This window comes from Pempheris klunzingeri, chromosome 24, assembly GCF_042242105.1.
Source record: "Pempheris klunzingeri isolate RE-2024b chromosome 24, fPemKlu1.hap1, whole genome shotgun sequence".
Taxonomy (NCBI): domain Eukaryota; kingdom Metazoa; phylum Chordata; class Actinopteri; order Acropomatiformes; family Pempheridae; genus Pempheris; species Pempheris klunzingeri.
In genome coordinates, this window is record NC_092035.1 from 7,197,994 (window position 1) to 7,221,122 (window position 23,129).

Sequence of the window (23,129 nt, forward strand, 5' to 3'; positions counted from 1 at the left end):
ATCTCCATAAAATCCCTTCTGGTTCAAATCGAGGTTGCACACTTTGGCAGCAGAATACAAAATGGCATCCAGCAGGACTACTTCCATTGGATCTTGGCATTCTTCTGTGCTCTACCCTTCTTGGCAATTCATCCATGGCGTGTGCTTTGGAGATATGCGGATATATGCTTTTGCTTGGTGTTGAGAATAGAGAAATCTATCTAAACTTCTGCCACGTTGCAAATAGTAGAGTTATTTATTTTGGCAGAGTCTTTAAAATAAAAGGAGGATTTTCTTAAGAAAAAGACACAAAGAAGTTGGCATACACAGAACTGCTGTGGAGTGTTAAGCTTGAAACTTTTGGATTATGAGCACTTATGTCAGACAAATCAATTAAAATGGAGAAATCACTGTTATTTCAGTGGATTTTTCCTGACTATGATACACAAGCTCCTCAACAGTTAATCCCTCATTTCTTTTAGTAAGGTGATGACTTTTCTTCTTCCAAAACCCCTCAAGGGAAATCCGACTTTCCCGTCTCCTCAAAGATATGACAGACATTCAGTCAGTATCTTTTGATACCACCGTCTGAGACAAGATTGAAGGAAATGTACAGAAAGAGGCCTGCCTGCATTATCTTAGGAGCTTCTCCATCCACAGTAGCAGAGACTGTATGGCGGCCCCTTGAGACGAGCAAACGTTTAAAACGAGGTCATCTATACAATGTCCCTCCCTGGCGTCCGCTGTTTTTTGACTTTGCCTGGAGAGGAGCAGCTTGTCGAGTCTAAGCGCTGATAAAATCCGGAAATAAAACGTGACGTTGAAGATGAATGTGTCCCACAGCCACTCTCGCCTATCAGTCGTATGCACAGAGGAGGACAGGGAAGCATGTCAGGGAGCTATCTGTGCTGCCGCTCCTCTTCTCTTTCCTGCCCTCTTCACTGGCGGGCAGAATTAAAGTTAAAAAGGTTTGCAGCGAGGATAAAAGAGGAGGGTGACTGAGAGATGGCAAAGAATGCTAATTTATTTTTTTGCAGAAAGGATCGTTTTTTTTAGGGTATTGCCTCAAGTGCTCTTATGGATTTTATAACAGGTATGTTCAGAGACACACTGAGATGGGAATGGCTGACCCACTATACAGTCACCTAGCCAAAGGGCCTAGATAGCTGCTTTAAGTATGACAAAAAGCCATGCTGAACAAATGATTGTAGCCCTCTGCTGCAAACCATTATCTTGAAATGGGTCAGAGCGTGCACAAATGAGGAGGAAGATGCCAAGCTCCACAACACTCTTCACAAGCTAGATTTCAATTTCAAAGAGAACGACATGCAGAAAGGCATCAATGAGCTGCTGGAGACTACATCCACTTTCATATGCTCTCAATGAATGGAAACACAGACACAGACCCTGGTAAGCATGTTCCATAGCAACACAACTGAAACTGCAGTGCGCATTAAAACGTCTTTTAAGAGGATTTTTCAAATCCTAATTGATTTTAATAACATGGGAGACCACAGACATGACGGCAGATTTAACCGATTCTTGAGATTGAAATCTTAATCGTGGCGATGCACACACCAGAATATTCAGTCAGCCGGCACAGAGAGGAGAGAATCATTCGGACACACACTAACACACCGTCGGTGAGGCCCTTAATTGTGTGACATTGTGTCAAAATATAAACCTGCTAAGTCAAGCTTCTCCCCTCCATGAACAAATGGAAATACAAATCAGTGCTTCTAAAAGAATCTTCGTTATGGTTGAAGACGGAGCCTGTTGGAACAGGATCCGGGGCCTCACAGATTGGAACTGGCACCTATTTGATTGGATCTTGTACCTCCTTTGTCACAATGAAACTGTTTAAATACATTTTGTGTCATATTTAATGTTATCCCCTCTCTAATGATTATATTTTCCCATGGAAATTACTTGTAAATTGCTCGTTTGCCCATTTTGGATGCATTTTAAATCAGATTTTCACGCAGTGTTATTCATGATACTGAGACAGAGTGGGGCGAGATCAATAGACGCTGTAGTGAAGGGTGGGTCGGGCAGGTCCGGGTCAACTTAGTAGAAAATATCAGAGGTTTGGCGGTCAGGTCAAAAAATGATGTTGTTAATAACTTACAAAAATTGGGTGCAACAGTCCACCCCCCCTCTCTGTGTCTCTGTCTTTCTGTCAAACACACACACACACATGTCCACAGGCAGATTCATCCTCAGCACAATCTGAGGTCTGGGTGTCTCCCCCCCCAGACAGGTTTTAACAGAGCAGATGTTATCTCCTGTGTTCTGGTGCTTTCTAATCACTGGTTTAATACTTTTAGGTGGTTTTAGCAGCACCAGAAAAAGTTGATTTTGTAATTCCATCCAGAGGAAGTGGTCGACCCCAGATCACATATTTGAAGATATTAAAAAGCTCAAAGTACGTGAGAGAGTGACTTGATGACTAATTCAGATTCATCCTTAATAATAACCACTCATTGTTTCTCTAAAGTGGGGGATCAGGTTATGATTGCTTGCAGTTGCAATCACTGTTTACTGAACACATTTCTTTAATGATATATCAATGAGTGAAGTGGAGAGGACAGCTGTGATTCAAGTGCCCCCGTGCATTTTCAAATAAACTACACTGACCTTCCATGATTTCTACCACTACGAAGAACCAACAGGCCTTTGTCTCAGAGCTTCAGTATGTTGTTAGCTGGTTATCTTCGAAGCTTTGTTCACACGCACATTTTTACACGCAGAACACTGCTGAAGTGCCAGAAGCATTCCACATAAATACTGAGGGAAACGTTTCATGACAAAAGGCATCAATATAACAACAATCTACCGCCTTCCATGAAAAGCAATATCCTTCTATTCATAAGTGGCAAAGGTTTGAGGAGTGTGTGTGAGCAAATCCATCAAGTTAACTATAGTAAATCACTAGCTTTGTGGCGCAGGAACTCATATATACTTCATATATCATTTTATGCTTTGCCTAAAAATGAAACACTGAGGCTGCTGTCAGTCAGTATAGAGACTCTGACAAAATATGCGTATTTATAGTTAAATGCCAGGCTTAGATTTTTCACGAGTAATTAATTTTCAAGTATTGTATGTATGTATTTCTATGGGATTATCTTTTTGTGTCTATATCACGCCTTTTTCCCGTCAGCAGGACTTCTGTAGGACCTGGGTGCACAAAAGCTAGAACTACTACATTACTCAATAATTAATCACCAGATTTAACCTTGTTTTCCTCTTATTTTTAGTCCACATCAGTCCGCTGTCGGTCAAAAACATATTTAATGCTATAACCATCCATTTGATTCATTTCTCCTTCCATCCTGAATAATGTTTTTTTAGTTTTTAATAGTGAAAGCGGCTCGACTGTTTCAACGGAGGCGAAGACGCACCACTTCAATTTTTCCAATTTTTAGTGGAATAGTAGGCTGATAGTTATGAAATGATTCTACTGTCAGCGGACCCTCTGGAGCGATGTGGACCCATAAAGTAACGACAGGAAAACAAGGATATAATCTGGTGGTTAAACGTTCAATAATTTAGCAGTTCAATTAAAAGCAAATAGAAAGAAATATAAGCACAGCTTCAGTGCTCCCAAGCCCTCCTGACAGGAAAAGGGTGTGATAGAGACATGGGTTGGTGTGAGTTAGTGATGAGGGTTTAATAATAACCACAGCCATCCATTAAAGGGCTAATCTGCACCATCAAAGCCTCACAAATATGCTTTATGCAACCACCTGAGCTGGACCCAACACAAACTGCCAACTTAATGCATTATAGTAGCACATCGCTCTAGTAGCATCACTCTAAACAAATTATTTTTAAAATGTCAGTGGGACTTGTCCCACCCTCATGTAATAGCTGCATTGCCCATCATCATCATTCAGAGTGTTGAGGCTTGGTATAAGCTTCCCTAGGGGATGTTCGTAGTGAGTGTTGACACCGCCGGCATATTAATGCATTTGCGGGTCAGGTCACGTTCGGGTGGCGTCTGGTGAACGGCTCTACAAACGTCTCCACGTGTCCCCAGCGATCAGTTCTCGCTCTGTATGCAAGTAAACCTGCACGTCATTTGTACAAACATTTTAAAGGAGTGTGAAAATGTTATTTAAAATGTTGAAACATATAAAAAAAATCTAGTCGACTGCAAAGTGTCCTCTGTTCAAACAGTGTCATCATTGCAGGGGATCTTTCTTCATTTTACACATATCTATCACATTTGGAGCTCGGATATGAAGCCATAAACACTAAAATGTAAGTGGTCCTGTCTTATAAGGCTGTCTACATTTAACTATACTCCAGAGTTTATTTTGACTAGAATTTGGTTGGTGGAGCTGTTACTGAGTTACTGAACATCTCTTGTGTCATATGAAACTGAATGGCTGAAGTTTGTGCAATACAATCATATTTCCTGTAAAGGTCAATTGTTTTTCTGCTTATATCTACAACTCAACAATCCTTCATGGCCTCGGCATGTTTGGTTGCTGAAAACAATCTCATCTAACATTATTGATGTTACAGATTCTATAGCAGTCACATGATCAGCTCTTAATGTTCAGGCTCCATCATATCTTAAAGAGCTCATAGTACCGTACTACCCCACTAGAGCACTGTGCTCCCAGAACACAGGCCTACTGGTGGTTCCCAAAGTCCTCTAAAGTAGTGATGGAGCCAGAGCTTTCAGCTATCAGGCTCCTCTCCTGTGGAACCTCCTTCCAGTTTGGGTTCGGGGGGGCAGACACCCTCTCTACATTTAAGAGTAGACTAAAAACCTTCCTTTTTGATAAGGCCTATAGTTTAGGGCTGGCTCAGGCCTCGGACCAGCCCCTAGTTATGCTGCTATAGGCTCAGACTGCCGGGGAACTCCCATGATGCACTGGGCTCCTCTCTCCTCCTCTTCCTCTCCATCCCTATGCTTCATTTCTCTTTAATGTCTGTTACTAACTTGGTATCTTTCCCGGAGTCTTTCTGTGTTTCTCTCATACCTCAGGTTCCTGTGGATCCTGGTCCTGGTCCTGCTGCTGTGGTTCTCAGGTCCCTGTGGATCCTGGTCCTGGTTCTCCTGCTGTGGTTCTCTGGTTCCTGTGGATCCTGGTCCTGGTTCTCCTGCTGTGGTTCTCAGGTTCCTGTGGATCCTGGTCCTGGTTCTCCTGCTGTGGTTCTCAGGTTCCTGTGGATCCTGGTCCTGGTTCTCCTGCTGTGGATCGTCAGCCACAGACACTTTTTACTGATATTAGTCCTGTTATTATTAAGCATGTATTCATAATTGTCATATGATTCACTGTTGCCATATTGCTCTATTAGTCATTTCCCTATAATCAGTAATATAGTTACAACCGTCTCACTGCCACATTCTCACTGACAAAATGAACACTGCTATACATCCAGTGAAGTGTGTGAGGCACGATTCCTGAAGCTATATAGATTGAATTAAATAGAGTAAATTATAAATGAAGCAGCACATCCTGTATACATCCACGACTTTGATTCTCTGAACATCTGAAGTTTCTGAAAAAATATCGAATATGTCTGAAAAGAACTTGTAGCCTAATTAAATCTGAAATCAAAGTCAAAAAGAAAATGAATTAAAAATGAATGGAAATTGCATAATTATGCTCTTGGTTTGTGTTATGATTCCTTTATTTGATAATGAAAAGTTAACACATTTACACATCAGAACAAATGTTTTGGACAGTGCTCTGGAGTCATCTGTCTGACTACCACCCCTCCTTGAGGATGAAAGGCCAGAAAGGCATAGAGAGGGAAATGGATGGGAGAGCAGTGAAATCCTATTTCAGCAGCATGAGAGAGCCGTGGCTACCGACTCCTCCAGTGGGCCCTCTAATAAAACCTGCTCTGTGAGAGGATGGGGGACATGGGAATTGCAGTAAGTGCAGAGGCAGACATGAGCAGAGATGAAAGGGTGAGGACGACTCAAAGCCTCTTTACTGGATTACACTGAGGAGTCGAGTAGTGTCTTTGTTATTTCAAAAAGACCACTTAAACACAGTGCATGGACAGTGACCGATCCACTGCATGTGCTCAAGAGCTTCCTACTTTGATCAGAAAATGTCTTCTTACTGACATCCAAACGACCAGCTAAAAAGTGTAGCTGTGGTTTGAAACAGTGCTACGAGTAACGGACCCAAATGAAAACAGTAATTCTCATGTCTGAAGCCTCACAGGTACTTTAATAGGTTTTAAACTGGGCAAACATTGGTCAAAGAGTAAGGATTAGACATGTAGAGCTCCATAGGTCCACATTCATATCTTTAATCCCTGATTCACACACACCCTTAAACTTGAAACCCAATCCCTACCCAAGACCTGAAGCTTTACAGCTCTTTTGTTTCATTCTGTCCATCACTGACCTCACCGTGTGCACAGATCTACTTTGAGCATATGAGGTAAGAGTTGCACAGTCAGAAAGGGAAAGAGATTTTTTTTAAATAAATCTTTTTTTGTTTTTTTTTACAACTAACTGCTATCACAAAATGATCAAACCAACCCCAGGCCAAAAGCCAAACCAAACTGCCAAAGTTTCAGGCCTCTGGTTGGCGTCAGGTTCAGGTAGCTGAACTCCTGTCTTCATTACATATCTACTCTTACTTATTACTTATCTACCACATGCAGTAGACATGCAGTAGACTCTCTCTGGAGTCAAGCTGATGTCTTTTGAGCAGCGTATCACAAACTCAATAAAATAACGTTTAAACTCAGCAAACATGTAAAGTCAGTTCTGTATTTTAACCAAAAACCAAGCACTGTATACTACATAGAAACATCTGAGGCCATACCAGAGACTCTGCTGATTGACAGTGAGAGTGGAGCTGTTCAAATCTAAGGCTTAAGTTTTCAATAAGTTTTCAATTCAGCACGAATGTGTGTTGACCTTGGATACAATAGTTTGACAAATGAAAGTCTTAACTCAAGGTCCTCTAAGCAGCTTTTCTGGGGTGTTCAATGCATCACACAGCTGAGTTGTCATCACATGAGCCAAGTATGGAACTCACGACGTAACCTTGACCTTCAGTTTCTAACTAATGAATTTTTGTTCGCCGCTGTTGTATTTGGATGGTGGCATATGTTTAGGAGGCAAATATAAACCTCAACTAACTACAAGGTCGGACACCCTTAGGACTGAGTGCTAGAACGAGATTTCAGAGAGGAGTGATGAGACAGCTCTGCTAATTTCTGACAGAAAGGAATGAAAAGTCATTCAAACATTAAGTGTCATCTACAAAATGTTGAGGCATACATTAAAAAAAAAACAATCAGCTTGGTTTCCTCACTCCAGTATCATGGTTTCCATCAAAGAATGAGAATAGAATTAGACACAAATTGAACTCCACTGTGTGGTTTTACACTTCTGGCTCAGTCGAATGCCGGCAGGCCAAAGAGCTGCGGCTCAAAGTCCTCCATGCTCCTGAGCCGCAGCGTGGCCTCCTGGGTAAGGCTGGGGTCAAGGTTGTCATCAGGAATCATCACCACCTGCATCCCTGCAGCCAGTGCTGCCTTCACGCCGTTGGGAGCATCTTCAAACACCAAGCACTGAGCAAGGACAGAGGAGAGGAAAACAAAGTGATATTATCCTATAAGCCTATTAGGTCTACAGGATTTCACCCCTGCACAAGCTGCAGAGCGGAGACCAAAAACAAACACAGGAAAATGGGAAACAGGGGCACGGTTTCCATTTTAAATGTGATGAACTTGATATTCCACAGAGGAGCAGTGTTTATCTCGGCCAGGTGAAATATCCATTCAATCTACAGTTTGAAGAATGGTTTCCCCGTAGCCCCACTTCATTGGCTTTGCTTACCTTAAATATATAGCCACTACAGCGAGGATGATCTGATGATGTGAATGAGGCTGAACGCAATAACAACCAAACCTGTACTGCATATAATTCAGGTTAATGTTGTAACAATGCTTAGTTTATGTTACCAGTGTGTCAGAGAGATGGTGACTCAAATCTTTGGCTTCTCCTAAGAGCAGGGATGTAGGAGGTGGGGGCACTCACTGTGCTGCTGCACCACCTACTCTCAGGAATTATAAAGACCAGGAGCCCATAACAAAACAATCACTTTTTATTTCCCTTTTTACTGAGGTATTATTTGTGCCGAGCATATGCCTACCAGTGATTGTGGAAATATTAAACTATAAGACAATTTTTGTTTATTATCAAACTGTATGATAGTCAGATAGAGATGTTTCAGAGGAGCTTTCAAGTGTTACCGAATGGAGAAAAAACAAAAAGGAGACAAATCAGTTTCCTCCACTAAAATATATGCAGACTAAACCAGTTCACAGTCTACCTGTTTGGGACTGCATGGAGACAGTCCCACATGGCTGCCACAAAAAGCTTAGTGAAGTGACTGGATTAGAGCTCTGTATTACAGCTGTGGAGGTTAACCTGACGCAGAAAGGTCCAAGGTACTCTTGTAGCAAAAACTTTTAAAGCCTTCATTCAGAAGACTAGTTCATAGTGAAATTGTTCTTATACTTGTGCATGGGAATAACGAGCTGGGTACCAACCCACGCTTAGCAGCAGCTTCAGGGTGTAGCCCTCAGCACACAGTCTCCAGTTTAGTAGATACAACACAATTGCAAACACCTGAGCAGAAAGCCAATGAACTCACATGTGACAAGAGCAAAGTATGAGCACTAGCTGGCTGTTCGAGAGAAAGTGGAACAGACAAGTCAGAAAACAGCACCAGCATACACCCATAAGTGCCATCTACAGTACAACATTGAAGGCATCAGTTTTGTTTTAATTTCTGAGCGAGGCTCATTTTTATGAGCAGAGTTGGTAATATTTCCCCAGTGCCTACATTCTGCTTATTGTCATCATTGTGTTTTTTTTTTACACTATATACACAAAGTACCTTTAGGTCAGGTACCAATGGATGCCCCAGGTCATGTAGTTTCATATAATACCCATATCTTTACAATAAGTTTAGAACTGAACTGGCTAGAGCCTCTTAAAGACCGTGCCCCTACCCCCCTGGCCCCCAGGGCAGTACCACTGCACAGCCAGTTGTTTGTTTTATACGGCTCATAATGTTACTTAATTATGTCATTAACTTGTAACATGGGTGTACAATGTCAAGACTGAGGTCTTCACCATCTGCTGCAAAAAGAGTGAATCCTCTGTCTATTATCAAGTCTCCCAGTAGAACTACTGGGTTAAAGAAGGCCTATGACAAATCCTGTGAGGGGTACTGTGGGAGTATGGGGTACCGGGCGGGTTTGTTGCTACGAGCTGTTTGGTTTCTGTATAACCAAAGTGAGAGCTGTGTCCGCATTCTCAGCACAAAGTCAAGCACGTTCTCAGTGGGTGTCTTATTATCACCAATCCTCAAGGACCACACTGGAAATAAATCTTATATTGTTGTTTCATACTTGACATTTTGAGGGTGCCAAATAAACCTTACTAAACAACATACAGTATTTCAACCATAGATATGTTCACTGAAAAACATTCTAATATTGTGACGTTCAAACTTTATACATTTATTATGCTTTTGAGAAGAAATGTATCAGTTTGCATAAAACGTTCGGTTTAACCCAACCCCATATTACAGTTAGAATTCCTTTTATAAATAACAAAATAGTCCAGATTTCATACATGTACTTTGAATAAAACACAGATGTATAATTTGAATTGGTCAATGTCTAAGTACAGCATAAGTAAAAAACATTCTCTGTCACTATGTAGTTTCGATTTCAATGGGAGGATAAAGGTTTTAGGATTAGCATGAATAAATGTCATTTCCATCCAATGATGATTAGTGCCTGAAATACCAAATTTGTGACAGTGATGATTTGTGTGTGAAGTGTCTTGTTAAACAGGTGGCTGCTGCAATGAATCTCGTCTATTAAAGTCTTTTGAAAGGGACGTCAGTTTTGAGGCAGAACTCTGAGACTGCGACATGCCATGCTAAGTGGAAATATGAAAAACGCGGAGGCTAATTTGCATTTGAAACACTCATCTGTGCACATGTTCAACAAGGACATTCCAAAGCTGCAGTAAATGTATACGGTTGAACCTTCACCAGGAGGTTAATCATTTTTCTGGATCCAATAATCATTCTCAGGAGAGAGCAGACAGAGGGAAGGAGTGGGGGCTCAGTACTCTGAGAGTTTGAGGAACAGTTAATATTAACTCTTCAACCAGACTTTGATCTGGAGACAGAAGCAGGAACTTTGATATTTACTCATATTCTTAACTAACAGCAGGTGTAAAAAGACTAGACGTGTGGACGTGGAGGCCGTGGGGTTAAATCACTCAACAACAGCTAACATCAACCTGAAGCGCGGCACATGCATGTACGTCAGTTCTTGAAAAATATGTTTTCTAAAAATCATTTTGTTTTCATGGTAACTGGTATTTATTGCACAGCGATGCAATATAGGTAATACAATGACAACGTTAATGCACAAGTCTTAGAAATATGGCTTGCCTGTTTTTTGCCGTTTGTCACAGCTGAATATCTTATTACCTATTAAACAAGGCTGAAAGAGCAGGAAGGCCATTTCCTGGATAAAAGAACTCATTGCTGGTATGTAGGTAAGTGAAGTGTCCTTGGCTCTGAATCACTGTGGAGGAGGGAGTTCATTGTTTTGTCCTTTCTGGCCAAATAAAGGAGGGCTGTGTAGATAACGTCTAATGATTCCCATTTATAAACAAAGGGAAATAAGAAATAAAATAACCTTATTGGTATCCATGCATGTGCACGTTCAGGTAGGAAGTGTATAGAAACCACTGGCAGTCACACATTCTGATGTGACCCTGCATGGTGATCACAGAAATGAATTGGCTCTGAGGGTCTGCGAAAGAGTCATTGTTGCTGAATAAGTGTTGAGTTGGTTGGCTGAACATTATTTTCTGTTACTATGGTCGTCCCAGTTCAAATGCTCTGCAATTATCCCTTTGCCTAAAGAGCTCAGAAGTCACCAATCAAACGTCTGATAGAGTCAACGTATCAGAGGGGAAGCAGGACAAACGGATGCATTACAGACCCACAACACAACCCAAACTTGACAGTGACACTCACACGTGACTGAGGTTGGGGATGAGGTTTGGCTGCATGCACGCAGGAAGGTATTTTCAGTTGGGTGGGCAGCCCTGGATAAAAAAGAGAGATTTGTTTCTAAGCCCAGTCTACATGTTTGAAAATTGCAGATGAAAACATGAAAAGACCTGTGAATGATGAAGTAGTGGATTGTGGAGTAACATCATCATTGAAGTGGTGGCTCGATGATGCATGGAGCATCCTTAGCTGGCATTAACTGCTCTGTTGTTGCAGACAGGTCTCTCTTGCAGACGTGTGTCCATGAGTTAAAGCAGCATCTCTGTTTGCACAACATTAGATATCATGGGCATCCCACATAGTCTTACCCTGCAGAACAACAGAACAACAGAGCTAACAGCAAAGTGTTTCAAAGCAGAGAATACTGCTGAATCTTTTAAGGATTTTGAAACCTAATTTTATCCTTCATACTCATTCAAATTTGCCCAGGTGCTTAATTACGCATTTTTTTGGTGTGACAAACTAATATTTATCTTTGGTTTACATGGACTCTAAACTTGAGGTAGCAATACTAAATCTGTTTTATTCAAAATAGAGCCTTTATTTCAATTTAACATGAATATTATATAGTATAATATACATAAGTTGCCTTTAAACCTGAATTTTAAATGGAAAGTCAGTTCATTAGCCATCAAAACATGGCTTTAACTTTGTGGTGGGAAACAGTACTTCAGTGTGAATAAAGGAAACAGCCGTACAATTAATCTACAGAAGCAACCAAATACTACGAGTCAGAGAACGTCTTAAGGACCTTTGTTCATCAACTGTAATACCCAGGTAGAACAAAGACGCCTCCTTGAGTCTCTTGAAACCCTAATTGACTTCTATGATGTCACTAAGCCTGAAACTGGAGGATGTTTAACAATGGCAGCGGAAACAGTGAGTGTCCACAATGGGGGCATCGCTAATTCCCTTGATTGCGAGCAATTAAAATGCCAAAATATTGCCAAATAAGCTCACAAAATGACCCTTTAATGAGCTTCCAAGGTGTTGTATTGAAATGGGTGAACAGACAGAGATGCACTCCAGCTCACAGTGGGCTGATGGTTCGGGAGGATTAGAGATGGAAGTTACAAAAATGAGATTGGACAACAATATGTGCCTGTACTATGTATGTACTAAGTTATATTACACTAAGTATCATTTCTTTTGAAATCAAAATATGAGTTTTAGCGTGCTAGCAAAGAGTCCACATTCTTCATCAATGCAGTAGCTGCAAAGTATCGCTTGCTGTATATTTATCTTTATTTATTTCTTAATAAACCTTTACACCTGGTGGGTTATAAGGATGCTAGCAAAAACTGATTAATCAAAATGATCAGGGATCAGAGATTAGACTTTCATTTGAACTAAATGCCATCACTTAAATTGGGGCAGTATATATTAAAATTGTCTGAAAAGCGGATTTGGTGAGCTTAACAGCAACATTTACCATGTAAAACAGAAGGTAAATAGTAGTTTCCCCATTCATGTTACAAAGTAGTGCCATAGTGGAAGGAGCTGAACACAATCACTCCGACCAAGAATAACTACACCTGTAAGCATTATGTTGAAAGCTGAATTATGTTGAAGGAGCTCCTTATAACCCTTTTCCACTGCAGGAGCAAAACAACCTGTAATTTTGGACTTCCCAGACGCTTCAGAGGGAAGACGAGCAACGTCTGGTCTTACCACTTCTAAACACAATAAGCTTTATTCTGAATGGAGAGCCTTGGGGAGAATAAAACGCTTGCCATCATTTAGTCTTGCTCCTGCTCCACCCATGCATGATACAGCCCCAAAATGATAAGAGCACCACTGAAAACAGTGTTGACAGTGACTGGAAAAATGAAATAAAATGGAATAGAGATGGCTGAGAAAGTTCCTCATAAATGATTATACTGTCAGATATTATGTATTATTACACTCTGTTTAATACTCCATCCTGCCATGTATAACAGACTATTGCTATGGACGCCATCATAAGGAGGACAATGTACAGTGAGCACTCATCAATGCAAACGGCTCCCTGTACGTTATCCCTTACTTGAAACATGGCTTCCTCCTATTTGGAGGGGACTTACTCTGATTTGCATCTACTATGGAAAAAGCAAAATGGATTGAAATCAGATTGGTGAGCTGGTTTACAGAGACGCTTGTATAGGTCTAGATGTGCATTATATCCCATCTGAGCTCTATGTGTAAATGGGTTCACCTAGTAAACACATACGTTGGCCACTTAGTTAAAAAAAACACTATTATTGCCTGAGGGTGCAGTTAAGTGTACACATCTCTACCTCAGGTGACCGCAGTAGGAAACCACAGGAGCATCAGAAGCTGAGTTCTGCTGACCCAGAACAAAACAATTTCCCAACAGTGGCTGTCTGTCACCCGAAGAGGTGTTCTGCTTGTTAAACACCCAGCCACACAGCAACAAAGCCTCCGAAAAATGTAACAAGGTAAAATCCACTGAAACTCCCTTTACCAACATTTTAGAGGGAGAAAAGAGTTTAACCACCTTTTTCATGCCGGCATAAATCCTCATAGCCCAAATTCACAGCACAACATAGCGAGTGCATTCGCTGATGTAAACAGGACTACATGGGAGAAAAATCACTTCTGCTGCAGATTGAAGGTCAAACAATAGCAGAGCTGAGTTTTCAATGTTTGTTTTGGCACGACTGCATTTGCTCTTGTAGAGATGCCCATTCATTTCCTTTTCCTTGACAATAATACAACTAAATATTAACTGAGTGAACAAGGAAACACATTCAGGCACATTTAATTTTATATAATATTAATAATAGGTCAGTCCTGTGCTCCCAGGGTCCTGTGTTCCTCAGCTCTATAGTCCCGTAATATAACACAGAAGACTCACTTTCCATCTGTCTGCCGAGTGTTTTAAAAGATTTACAAATACAATTTACAAATTATTGATGGAAATTTCCAAACATCCGTATTGTAACACCCACTTTGACACAAGATTAAAATCTTAATCACCAAGAAACTTGGTTAACCTACTATGTGATGTGTTTTACCATGAATGGTGTGCTTTCACTTTCATTTCTTTATCTTTATATGCTCACATTCCTATGACACAACTCTCACGAAGACACAGTGTTGGACTTAAGATGGAGGTGCTCCTAATGGGCAGATCGCTATATTCATATAGCATTCACCTGCGCTCATTTACCCATTCATGCACATCAGAGCACACAACCAAGTGACCTGGATGACTTGACTCATGAAACATGTGTGACATAAGGCCTGGTGTCTTTACTGACATCACTATCCATATAAGGCCTGTACATTCATTCAGTGATAAGCATCTGTACTGATTCCTGTTGTTAGCTATGGAGCCTCGTTGTTAGGATCTGGCCCTGAAAACAAACCCTGAACTGAAAAACACAAGAATGGCATTGAAATGATTATATTGTAAAAAATTTTCAGCAAAAATAAAACACAATTATTGAATTTTATTCATTTCATTTTTATATTCTGAAGTGTTTTCCAATGACAGTGGTTTTAAGTTTCTGACACTGACACTGCATGTGGAGAGGGGGGTTTGGAGGGAGGGGGAAGGGGGGGGGATGTGATTTTCAGACTGTTACTATCCCAGGACCCGAGGTCTGCTTTGACACCTCCAGAAGTGAACACCTACAGCAATGCAAATAAAAGCAAATAAAATCACATCATTTAGAATTCCTGTGTTTTATTTTCCAGTGCCAATACGTGTTTCAATGCCAGTGTTTCCTTCCTCCAGTTCAGGGTTTGTTTTCAACGCCAAATTCTGTTTTCAGTGCAAAAATTCAAACACATTGTCCTGGCTCCATGGTAAGTTAGCTAGCTTGCTAATCTCTTTACTGATTGTGAGGAAAATTCTGCCACGACAAAGTGAGGAACAAAGACCAGGCTCATTTCCCTCCAGTAGGCGTAGTCTTCAGAGTACGATGCGTTGGTCTTTGTCTCTATGGCGTATTTACAATCTGTGCGACACCAAAAACATGCAGGATTCATCAGAGCCGACTGAATCGGCGCTGCTGACAACGGGGATGTGGGGTGAGGCCAGAGCTGAAGGATATGTGTGTTTGGTGTCCACACATATATGTACACACACCTTTGCTATTGTCTTCAGCATTGTTGGCCCGCTAACACACACACAGAAACACAGCCATCCCCTGCAGAGGAGTATGCTGTGGCGAGATGACAGCCGGCGATGCCTGTGTGGTGTGATTTGGAGAAGATCCAGACCTCGCTGGCTGCAGCGGGCACTACTGGCTGCACTCAGCAGTTCAATAAGAACGCCTGTACAATGAGTGGCTGCTCATGAGAGAAACCTGATTGAATGGTGTCCTGCTACATCTCAGCTGGGTTCACAGGGGCTCATAACCAGGAAAATCATTTCTGTATAGGCAAGGAACAGATATGGGCTTCTGCCCTGAGGGACCACATGCTGCTGTGCAAATGTTTGTATATTTACTCCACAAATGTTTGATGTATAGAGAGGAGTCAAATGAAAGCAGACTGTCACAGCTTTATAGTCGTAGTCAAACTTCTATCAGCAGTCCCTGGGAAATCACAATGTTTCAGGTAAGTTATCATAATACTCTAGGGTAGCACTGCTGCCGGGTCAGTTGGGTCCTGTAAATGTCCTGTTAGTAAATCTACTGTGTTAAAGGTGACATATTATGCTCATTTGAAGGTTCACATTTGTATTTAGGGTCCTACTAAAAAACTTTTACATGCTGTAATGTTCAAAGAACATTATTTTTCTCACACTTTGCAAACTGCTCTTTTCACCCTCTTTATGACATTTGCTTCTGAAGAACCCTTTTTAAAGAGAGGGTCCTTCTACGGTTCTTTGTATGAATAAGGGTACATTGCCAAGTAACCTGTTTTAGAAGAAAGAGTTCTTCATGGATTGTTGAAAGCATGGGTGAAATCAAACCAAATCACATGTACCATCACATCCAATTGTACACAGTGCAACCTAGTGACATCCATTTAACCCTCTGAAGTATTGGGAGCAGTGAGCAGCTGCTCACAGGCTTCTCAGAGTCTCTCCTTCACAACCTGATTAAGCAATAAATAGACTAATGAGAGAAAAGGGCTTGCACGATTCAGATATCAATATTATTTAAGTCAAATATGTCTTATGTATGTCCGATAAATGGTTTGGGGGGAATCATTTGAGAATTACATGAGGAAATGTTTGCAGATGAAATGGAATCAGGTATCTTGAAGCAGGATTTGAAATGTATTTGAGAAGAATCGATGAGAGACTGTTTCTATGTAGATTTTGTTTTGACTCTTTTTTACTCTGGGAACAGATAAAATACAGAAGGCAGACTTGAATTTGAACACAGACACATTTCTGGTATTTAGAAAGCTCATTTATAGCCAGTCAAGATTTCTTTTGGATCTTGCTGCTAAGACAATTAAAGATCAGTGCAGTGAGAAAAAAGAGACTAGAGGAAGTCTATCTATTGCATTAGCTGGATTTAAGAAGTATGAGAAAATGGTCAAAATCTCAAGCTTTTGATTTTCCCTTTCCTCTGGGTAGCGACATGCGTCTTATCCACTGCACTAATAACCCACCCCACCAGACAGTGTTTCAAAGAGCAACGTTCAGGTCATCACACATCCTACTCTACAAAAAAGGTCTCTCATATCAATACTGATTACTTTGGTGTCTCTATAATTTGAGTACCTACCTTTGAATCAGGGTTTGTTCACAGGTTGTGTGATCACCGGTCTGAGTATGGATTGATACTAAAGACAGGATTGAAGTGGCAGAAGAAACTTCAGAGAATTAAACTAAACTAAATCTAATATCTTATTTCAGGCAGCTTGAGTCTAGTGTAACCAATGATATGGTTGGATGTGGCCAAAATGGATGCCCCAGTAAACATTTAAAAGTACCATCACTGTGGAAACACCTAACCCAGCACCACAGCACCACAATACAAAAGGAAAACACTAAACTTTAGAGAAACATTGAAGAAGTTGATTACAAAATAATAATTGGTATGATGCTGCTAACTTGTTTGAATGTCAGTGTAAACAGTAATTATAACATAGACCATATTATACATTATCCAGGGAATTCAAATCACCATCACTGTGGCCAATTCATTATGCACCTCAATACATTAAAGATACATTAAAGATAAAGTTACTAATTATGCGATACGATTTTTTTCATCCCAATTGCAATGTAGTGTGATTCAGCACAGTTTGATTCAACACCAAACAATGAGACTGAACAATACATTGCTATGCAGTTCAATATGGGACGGAGAGTCTGATTTTATTTCTTTGTTTCTACCTAAGCAAACACCAAATCATGACCAAACTGAGGAAGTGACATTTTTACTGCACATATTTGTTTCTCTGGTGCTGCAACTCAGTAAGCTGCTATGCTTTCTTTTTGCCTCTAAAATACACTTGGCCCTTTCACAAACAGGCCTTTTCACAAGCCCTTTGTAGTGGGAACAATAATAAAAATAAAAATAAAATACAATATACAACGTTTGGGATTCAAAAATGTTTTGTCTCATCTGTAGAATACAAAATAGTTCTTCATAGGAACCTAACAGGACAAGAGGTTTCTAGTTGAAACCCTTGGAATATGAAAGGGTCAGGGTCTCGGTAAAAGCCCCTGGGTGGGTTCGTGTAAGCACCCTTGGACGGTGGAATAGAGGAAGGTCCAGGATAGAACCTGCAGAGAGGGTTCTGAGTGGAACCATTACACCATAAAAGGTTTCTCTCTAAATCCTCTCATAGGGGGTCTGTACCTTTCACAGATGGTTACAGGTGTAACCCTTTTATGTTGTGTCCTAGGTAGACCCCTCTCAAAGGGTTCTACCAGGAAGAAAATAAGGTCCTCCTACGGGGACAAGCCAAAGAACCCTATATTGGTCCAGGCAGCACCTTTATTTTAGTGTGGTGGTTGTGTATGTTTTTCTTTGTCAGCCGTGTAAGCCAGTTTTGTAATTTCATATTTGGCTTCTGGCTTCACATCTGTTAACCAGTTTAGGTGGACTGGGATTCAGTTGAAGATGTGATGGACTGTTTGATGCAGCAGCCATGCTTTCATCTTTTTGACATGTGCAAACACACATAGGACTTCAGAGTGGAAATGCAGCTTAAAGTATTGAACATTTCAGTGCTGAATTTAATTCTTATTATAGATATAGTTCCTAATTTTACTATAATGCACAACAGGTACAACAGTGAACTACTTTTGTTAGACAACTGACATAGTTATAATGAGTTAGGTCACATTCAAATTAGGGGCGGCTGTGGGTCAGAGGTTCAACAGTCTGAGTAAAGTAGCATTTTCATTTGTCAGTGAGTAGTACTCTTACACTGACAAAAGACCACTTGTTTCTCTGGATGTCCAGAGCAAATTCAGGTTCGGGACCGGAGCTGATCCACTGCTAATGTTAGTCTGAATGTGGTCTTTCACACATAAGTCATAACACTCTGATTCAACTGTCCGGCTAAAGTAGCAATTTTTATCCTCTTCCTTCATAATTCTCCTACCCTGAAAAACTATGTTATGATTGTACAGCTGTCCTGAGACAGTGCTCACAGTCGGACCTGGGACCAATGAAGGCATTTCCTTATGACTCAGTACTAAGATATATAAAGTCCAATCTATTTCATTTGCTGCGGCTGTCAAATACTCTTCATTGCACAACCTAAAAACCCTGGACCACTGAGCTCTAAGTATAAGTATAAAACATGGCAAAGAAGAGAAAAGCACAACCTGTAGCTTCAAAGTGAAAATGAGACAAGCGCCATTAGATATGAAATGTTGACCAAATGTGTATCTGACACAGTGAAATAACAGTGAAACACTAGTGTCAGCGACAGATTTTCCAAAGCTACTGAATGCTGAAGGTTCTGGTTTAGAACCATGACGTTGATCAGCTCAAATTATTGAGCTGCATAAACTGGGAGATCAGGGAGTCGCCACTTTTGTCTTGTTGAATCTATATAAATAACCGATATATTACATGCCTCAGTAGAATCATCTTCTAAGTCTCTTATGATTGACATGCTCAATGTGTTTAACAGGATCATGTGCTTTACTTGGAGATGTTGCTGCTTTTGTCCACAGCATAGCCACGGAGGAAAGACCCATTTTATGGGACAACAGTAGCAATAAAATATGGCTGTTATTTATAGCACAACAGCCGAGATGCATGGCTGATGAAGATGTGAAATGTTGACATGCTGACTCACTCATGTTTGTGTCAAATATACGACATTAAAAAAAAGTTGTACGTATGTGTGCGTCATACATGCATTCGTGTCCAGCCTGCAGCGGTGAGTGAATAAGCGATAGTGACAAATTGCCCACCACATCTTCTAAATGATCCTGTAGCCCTGGGCAGCTTAAGCGAGGATGTGTAACATTTCATCACCAATGTTGTGGAGGGCAAAAACAAAGCCAATGCTGATAATAGACTGACCCTTACAATGCAAGACAAGAATAGTGCATGTCCCGTATGTGTGCATGTGTGTGCGTTAACATCATATCTCAAAGGTCGCACATACAGCCTAAATGGTTCAAGATGGATTGCAAGACCTTTGCCCCCCTAAGGCTAAGTTCTAATGACTGGCTCGTTAAACAACACAGCATTTGTCAGATAGATGTTGAGAAGAAAATGCTTTTAATGGAATTCTGTACCACTGTAAGGATTAAGATACCACCCAAAGGCCACGGCAAGTAGAAGGTTGTGTCAAAATGTTCACTGCGTAGATACTTGCATGCAGCCATCACGTGGCCGCTAGCTTCAACAAACTTCATGAAAATTCATTTAATTTAAAATTTACAAAAAAATATTTATGGAACATCAGCAAAACCAAGAAGCAATAAAAGGAGGTAAAGACACGGTTCCCTGCTCCAGCAGGTGAACAGTTTTAGGTTCCTGGGAATCAGCTCCAGAACCTGGGCTGAAAGCCAGCTGTTTTTAAAGGAAACTGACTAAGAAAGCAAAATATCTATGCCAAGTTCTTGTCAACCTGGAAAGTATCCTTACTGGAATGTGGCCAGATCATCAATTATTTTCTTTTTTTTTTTACGTAGAAAATGGGACTAAAACTTTCAAATTGTTTAACCCTGTGTTATATAATGGCAAATACATGAACCTTATACCCTCTAGCCTTTTCCTGACACCTGTTTGACAATGAAGTTGAAAAACTCTGACGCACATACAACCTTGCAAACCATTTATCACATTGGTAGCAGCATCACTATAACAACCACGGCACTCCAGTTTTTCAGTTATCAGGATTTAAGAAAAACAGAAGCAGTGTCAGACAAAGAGAGCTACTAAAGAGCAAGGCCATTCAAGAAAGAACGAATTCCTCTCGACAGCCACAAGGATGCAAATGGTGAGTGGTGTTTCACCAGATGACATCACAAGCAAATTACATGGCTTATTTTTGTAACTCCTTTAAAGGCTTTTTTCCAGACTTTAGCATAGTAACTGCAGGCCTTTGTTAATCATGTCATATATCGGTCCTTTCGGGATAAGTTGGCTTTTTTTCTCATTTCTTATTGACATCTGTGTGTGTGTAGAAAACAGTTTCTGTAGAGTCAGAAGACAACTGCTCATTACATCTTCAGAATTAGGGGACCAGGACTGTAGTTTATTGCTTTGGCCAATATATTATATATGATAATATATCTTTCTTCTTTCACATGCACCTTTCCCACACCTACGTTACATAGTTTTGCTGTGAACCACAAATTCAAAAAGTTTATGCATTTTCAACAAATGAATTATGTGCATTTAGCCGTATTTTGTTGAAAATATTTACTCGGAACGTACTCTGCATTTGGACAAGTGGATTGTGCATCATTTCTGCTGGTGAGTACCAGTTTTGGAATGGCTCTACGTATGTTGGTACCAATCACTGCAACCTCACAAGAATGTCAAGAACCGCTCATCCAATCAGCTTCACACTCGACACCGCACTCTCCTGGGTCCTCAGCAATACTCCCGCAAAGTGTGAAGTTGATCCAATGAATGGTAGTCGATAAAATCAACAGACAGACATGTAGACAGACAGACTCTTTCTATTTGAGTAGATAACTTTTCATTCCAATGGGTGGAATCAGGACAAGTGTTTCCTCTTGCATTACTTTAAATTACATTAGTGCAGGATTATGAAAGTGATTAAGATATAGTTCATTACATTGTCACAATCTAAATTAATCAAAGGCATTACGTTGAGTCAATTCTGAATGTTGTTTGAAGTCGATTGACTTTCAGTTTTAAAAGCTTTTTGTGAAACGGGTGAGAAAGAAACACAGCCTGTCATGTTTACTGACTGACACAATGCATTCACAACAGAGGCAGCTATTACTGAGCACACTTTCATTAGAAGATAACTTACCGCTGTGCTGAGTGTAAAGAGATTGCAATTGGCTCAAAGAAAAGCCTGTGGACAGCCCAAGGACTTAATCAAAAAATCACCATTGAGCCAAAATGAGTGTCTGCAAATCTCATAGCCACCCTGCCTCCCTTCGCTTTGCTTGTGATCTGAGGAGGACCCTGCAGCAGGCTTAACCCACACATTTGAAGTCTGTGGTGATAAAGTATCCTGCTAGGAAAACACAAACAGGGAGGAGGGACAGAGTTGTGTATCTGGATTCAAGTTGAGCAAGTCATAGGCTATGGTGGACCAACGAGCAATGCAGAAGGCTGAAGAATATGGCCTAAGTGCTTTTAAATCCACTCGGCCATCACTGCAATGTAAACAATTCATCAACCCATAATATTCTGTCAGATTATTCCAAAGACTTATGATCTAGAATGTTTTAGAGAGTAGAAAAACACAAAGTGAGCCTCTTAGCCTTTCTATGGAAACCTTTTAAGGCACCCTGCATAATTTTTGCGTTATCTTCTCTATCACAACAGATGCATCAAAAAGTATGAATGACCCTAGCCATGTGGCTCAATCAAACAGCAAACTACTGACAAAGTAAATGGCTAAAGTGATAAATGAATGGCTGCAGACTGCAGCTTGGGAAATTGTGAGGTTTCTCTCTAAAGTGGATCCTTGTAAATTCCTGACGGTTTCTAAAGGATGAAAGCCAATAAAAGTAAGGGGGGGGGGGTGTCCTGAATCATAGTTGCCGTGTTGTTGCAGTATCATTATCTGCACATCCAAAGCTCCTGTGGCCAAAGGGAATTCACTGACTATCCACCCTGTGTGAGAACCTTTCCTTACATGCTCTCATTTCTCAGTGCGAGCTTTATTCTCCTCCACATTGTGTGGTTTGAAAACGGTCTATAGATGAGATTCTCATTATATTACAGTCAAATGGAAGTGTAGTAAATATGACACACGGCCTACAGTAGATCTGTAAAGAATCCCTTTGTTTCCCTGGAAAAATCCTGTCACACAAAGAGCGTGATTTCTTTAAAGTTTCTGGTTTGTCTGGTATAACAGAAGACGATCTGAATGGTTAAAAGTAGCAGTGAGTAAAAAACAAAGAAGCTCATCACATCCTGCCAAGACAGGGAAGAAGTGTGCTTCATGTAACAGTCTTGCTGCAGCATTTTATTTATTCAGCTGTAGTTTGTTTCACTGATGATTTATTTAGACTTGTGACATTAGTCCAGCTGGGATGAGGTATTAGAATGAAGGACTGACTCGGAAACAAGCCAAGAGAGAACAGACATAAGATAATTCTAGTGTAGAAAAAGTAAGAGACACAAAGCCACTTGGCGTGTTATTAAAGTTCTATGCTGATAAAAATGACTTCTAGGTTGTGTGACCATGATTAACTAAGCTGAACTGGGACTGAGGCTCACATGCACCACTGGTGTGATGCTATCAGCTTCAATCATAAGGACTTCCATTTTGTCACTAACAAGATGATTCAATGTTATTGACCATATAACAGGTTTTTGATGGTTAATCAATGTGTAAAGTGGGCTTGATGGATCTTCTTTTTCAGAAAAAAAAAAAGTTGATGCGTCCGCCGATTCCACTGTCAGGAAGTGGGTTTACATCACCAGGAGACAGTTTGACAGGTAA

General features: G+C 40.6%; 1 protein-coding gene across 1 annotated transcript in view; it reads right to left on the reverse strand.

Annotated features, from left to right (window-relative positions):
- Positions 1-5,609: 5,609 nt before the first annotated feature.
- pudp (pseudouridine 5'-phosphatase) overlaps positions 5,610-23,129 on the reverse strand; it is a 31,741-nt gene continuing 14,221 nt past the window's right edge. Inside the window, exon 4 of the mRNA XM_070855621.1 lies at positions 5,610-7,542. Coding sequence (XP_070711722.1) covers positions 7,366-7,542 — 177 coding nt within the window. The 3' untranslated portion in view covers positions 5,610-7,365. The remainder of the gene's footprint in view (positions 7,543-23,129) is intronic.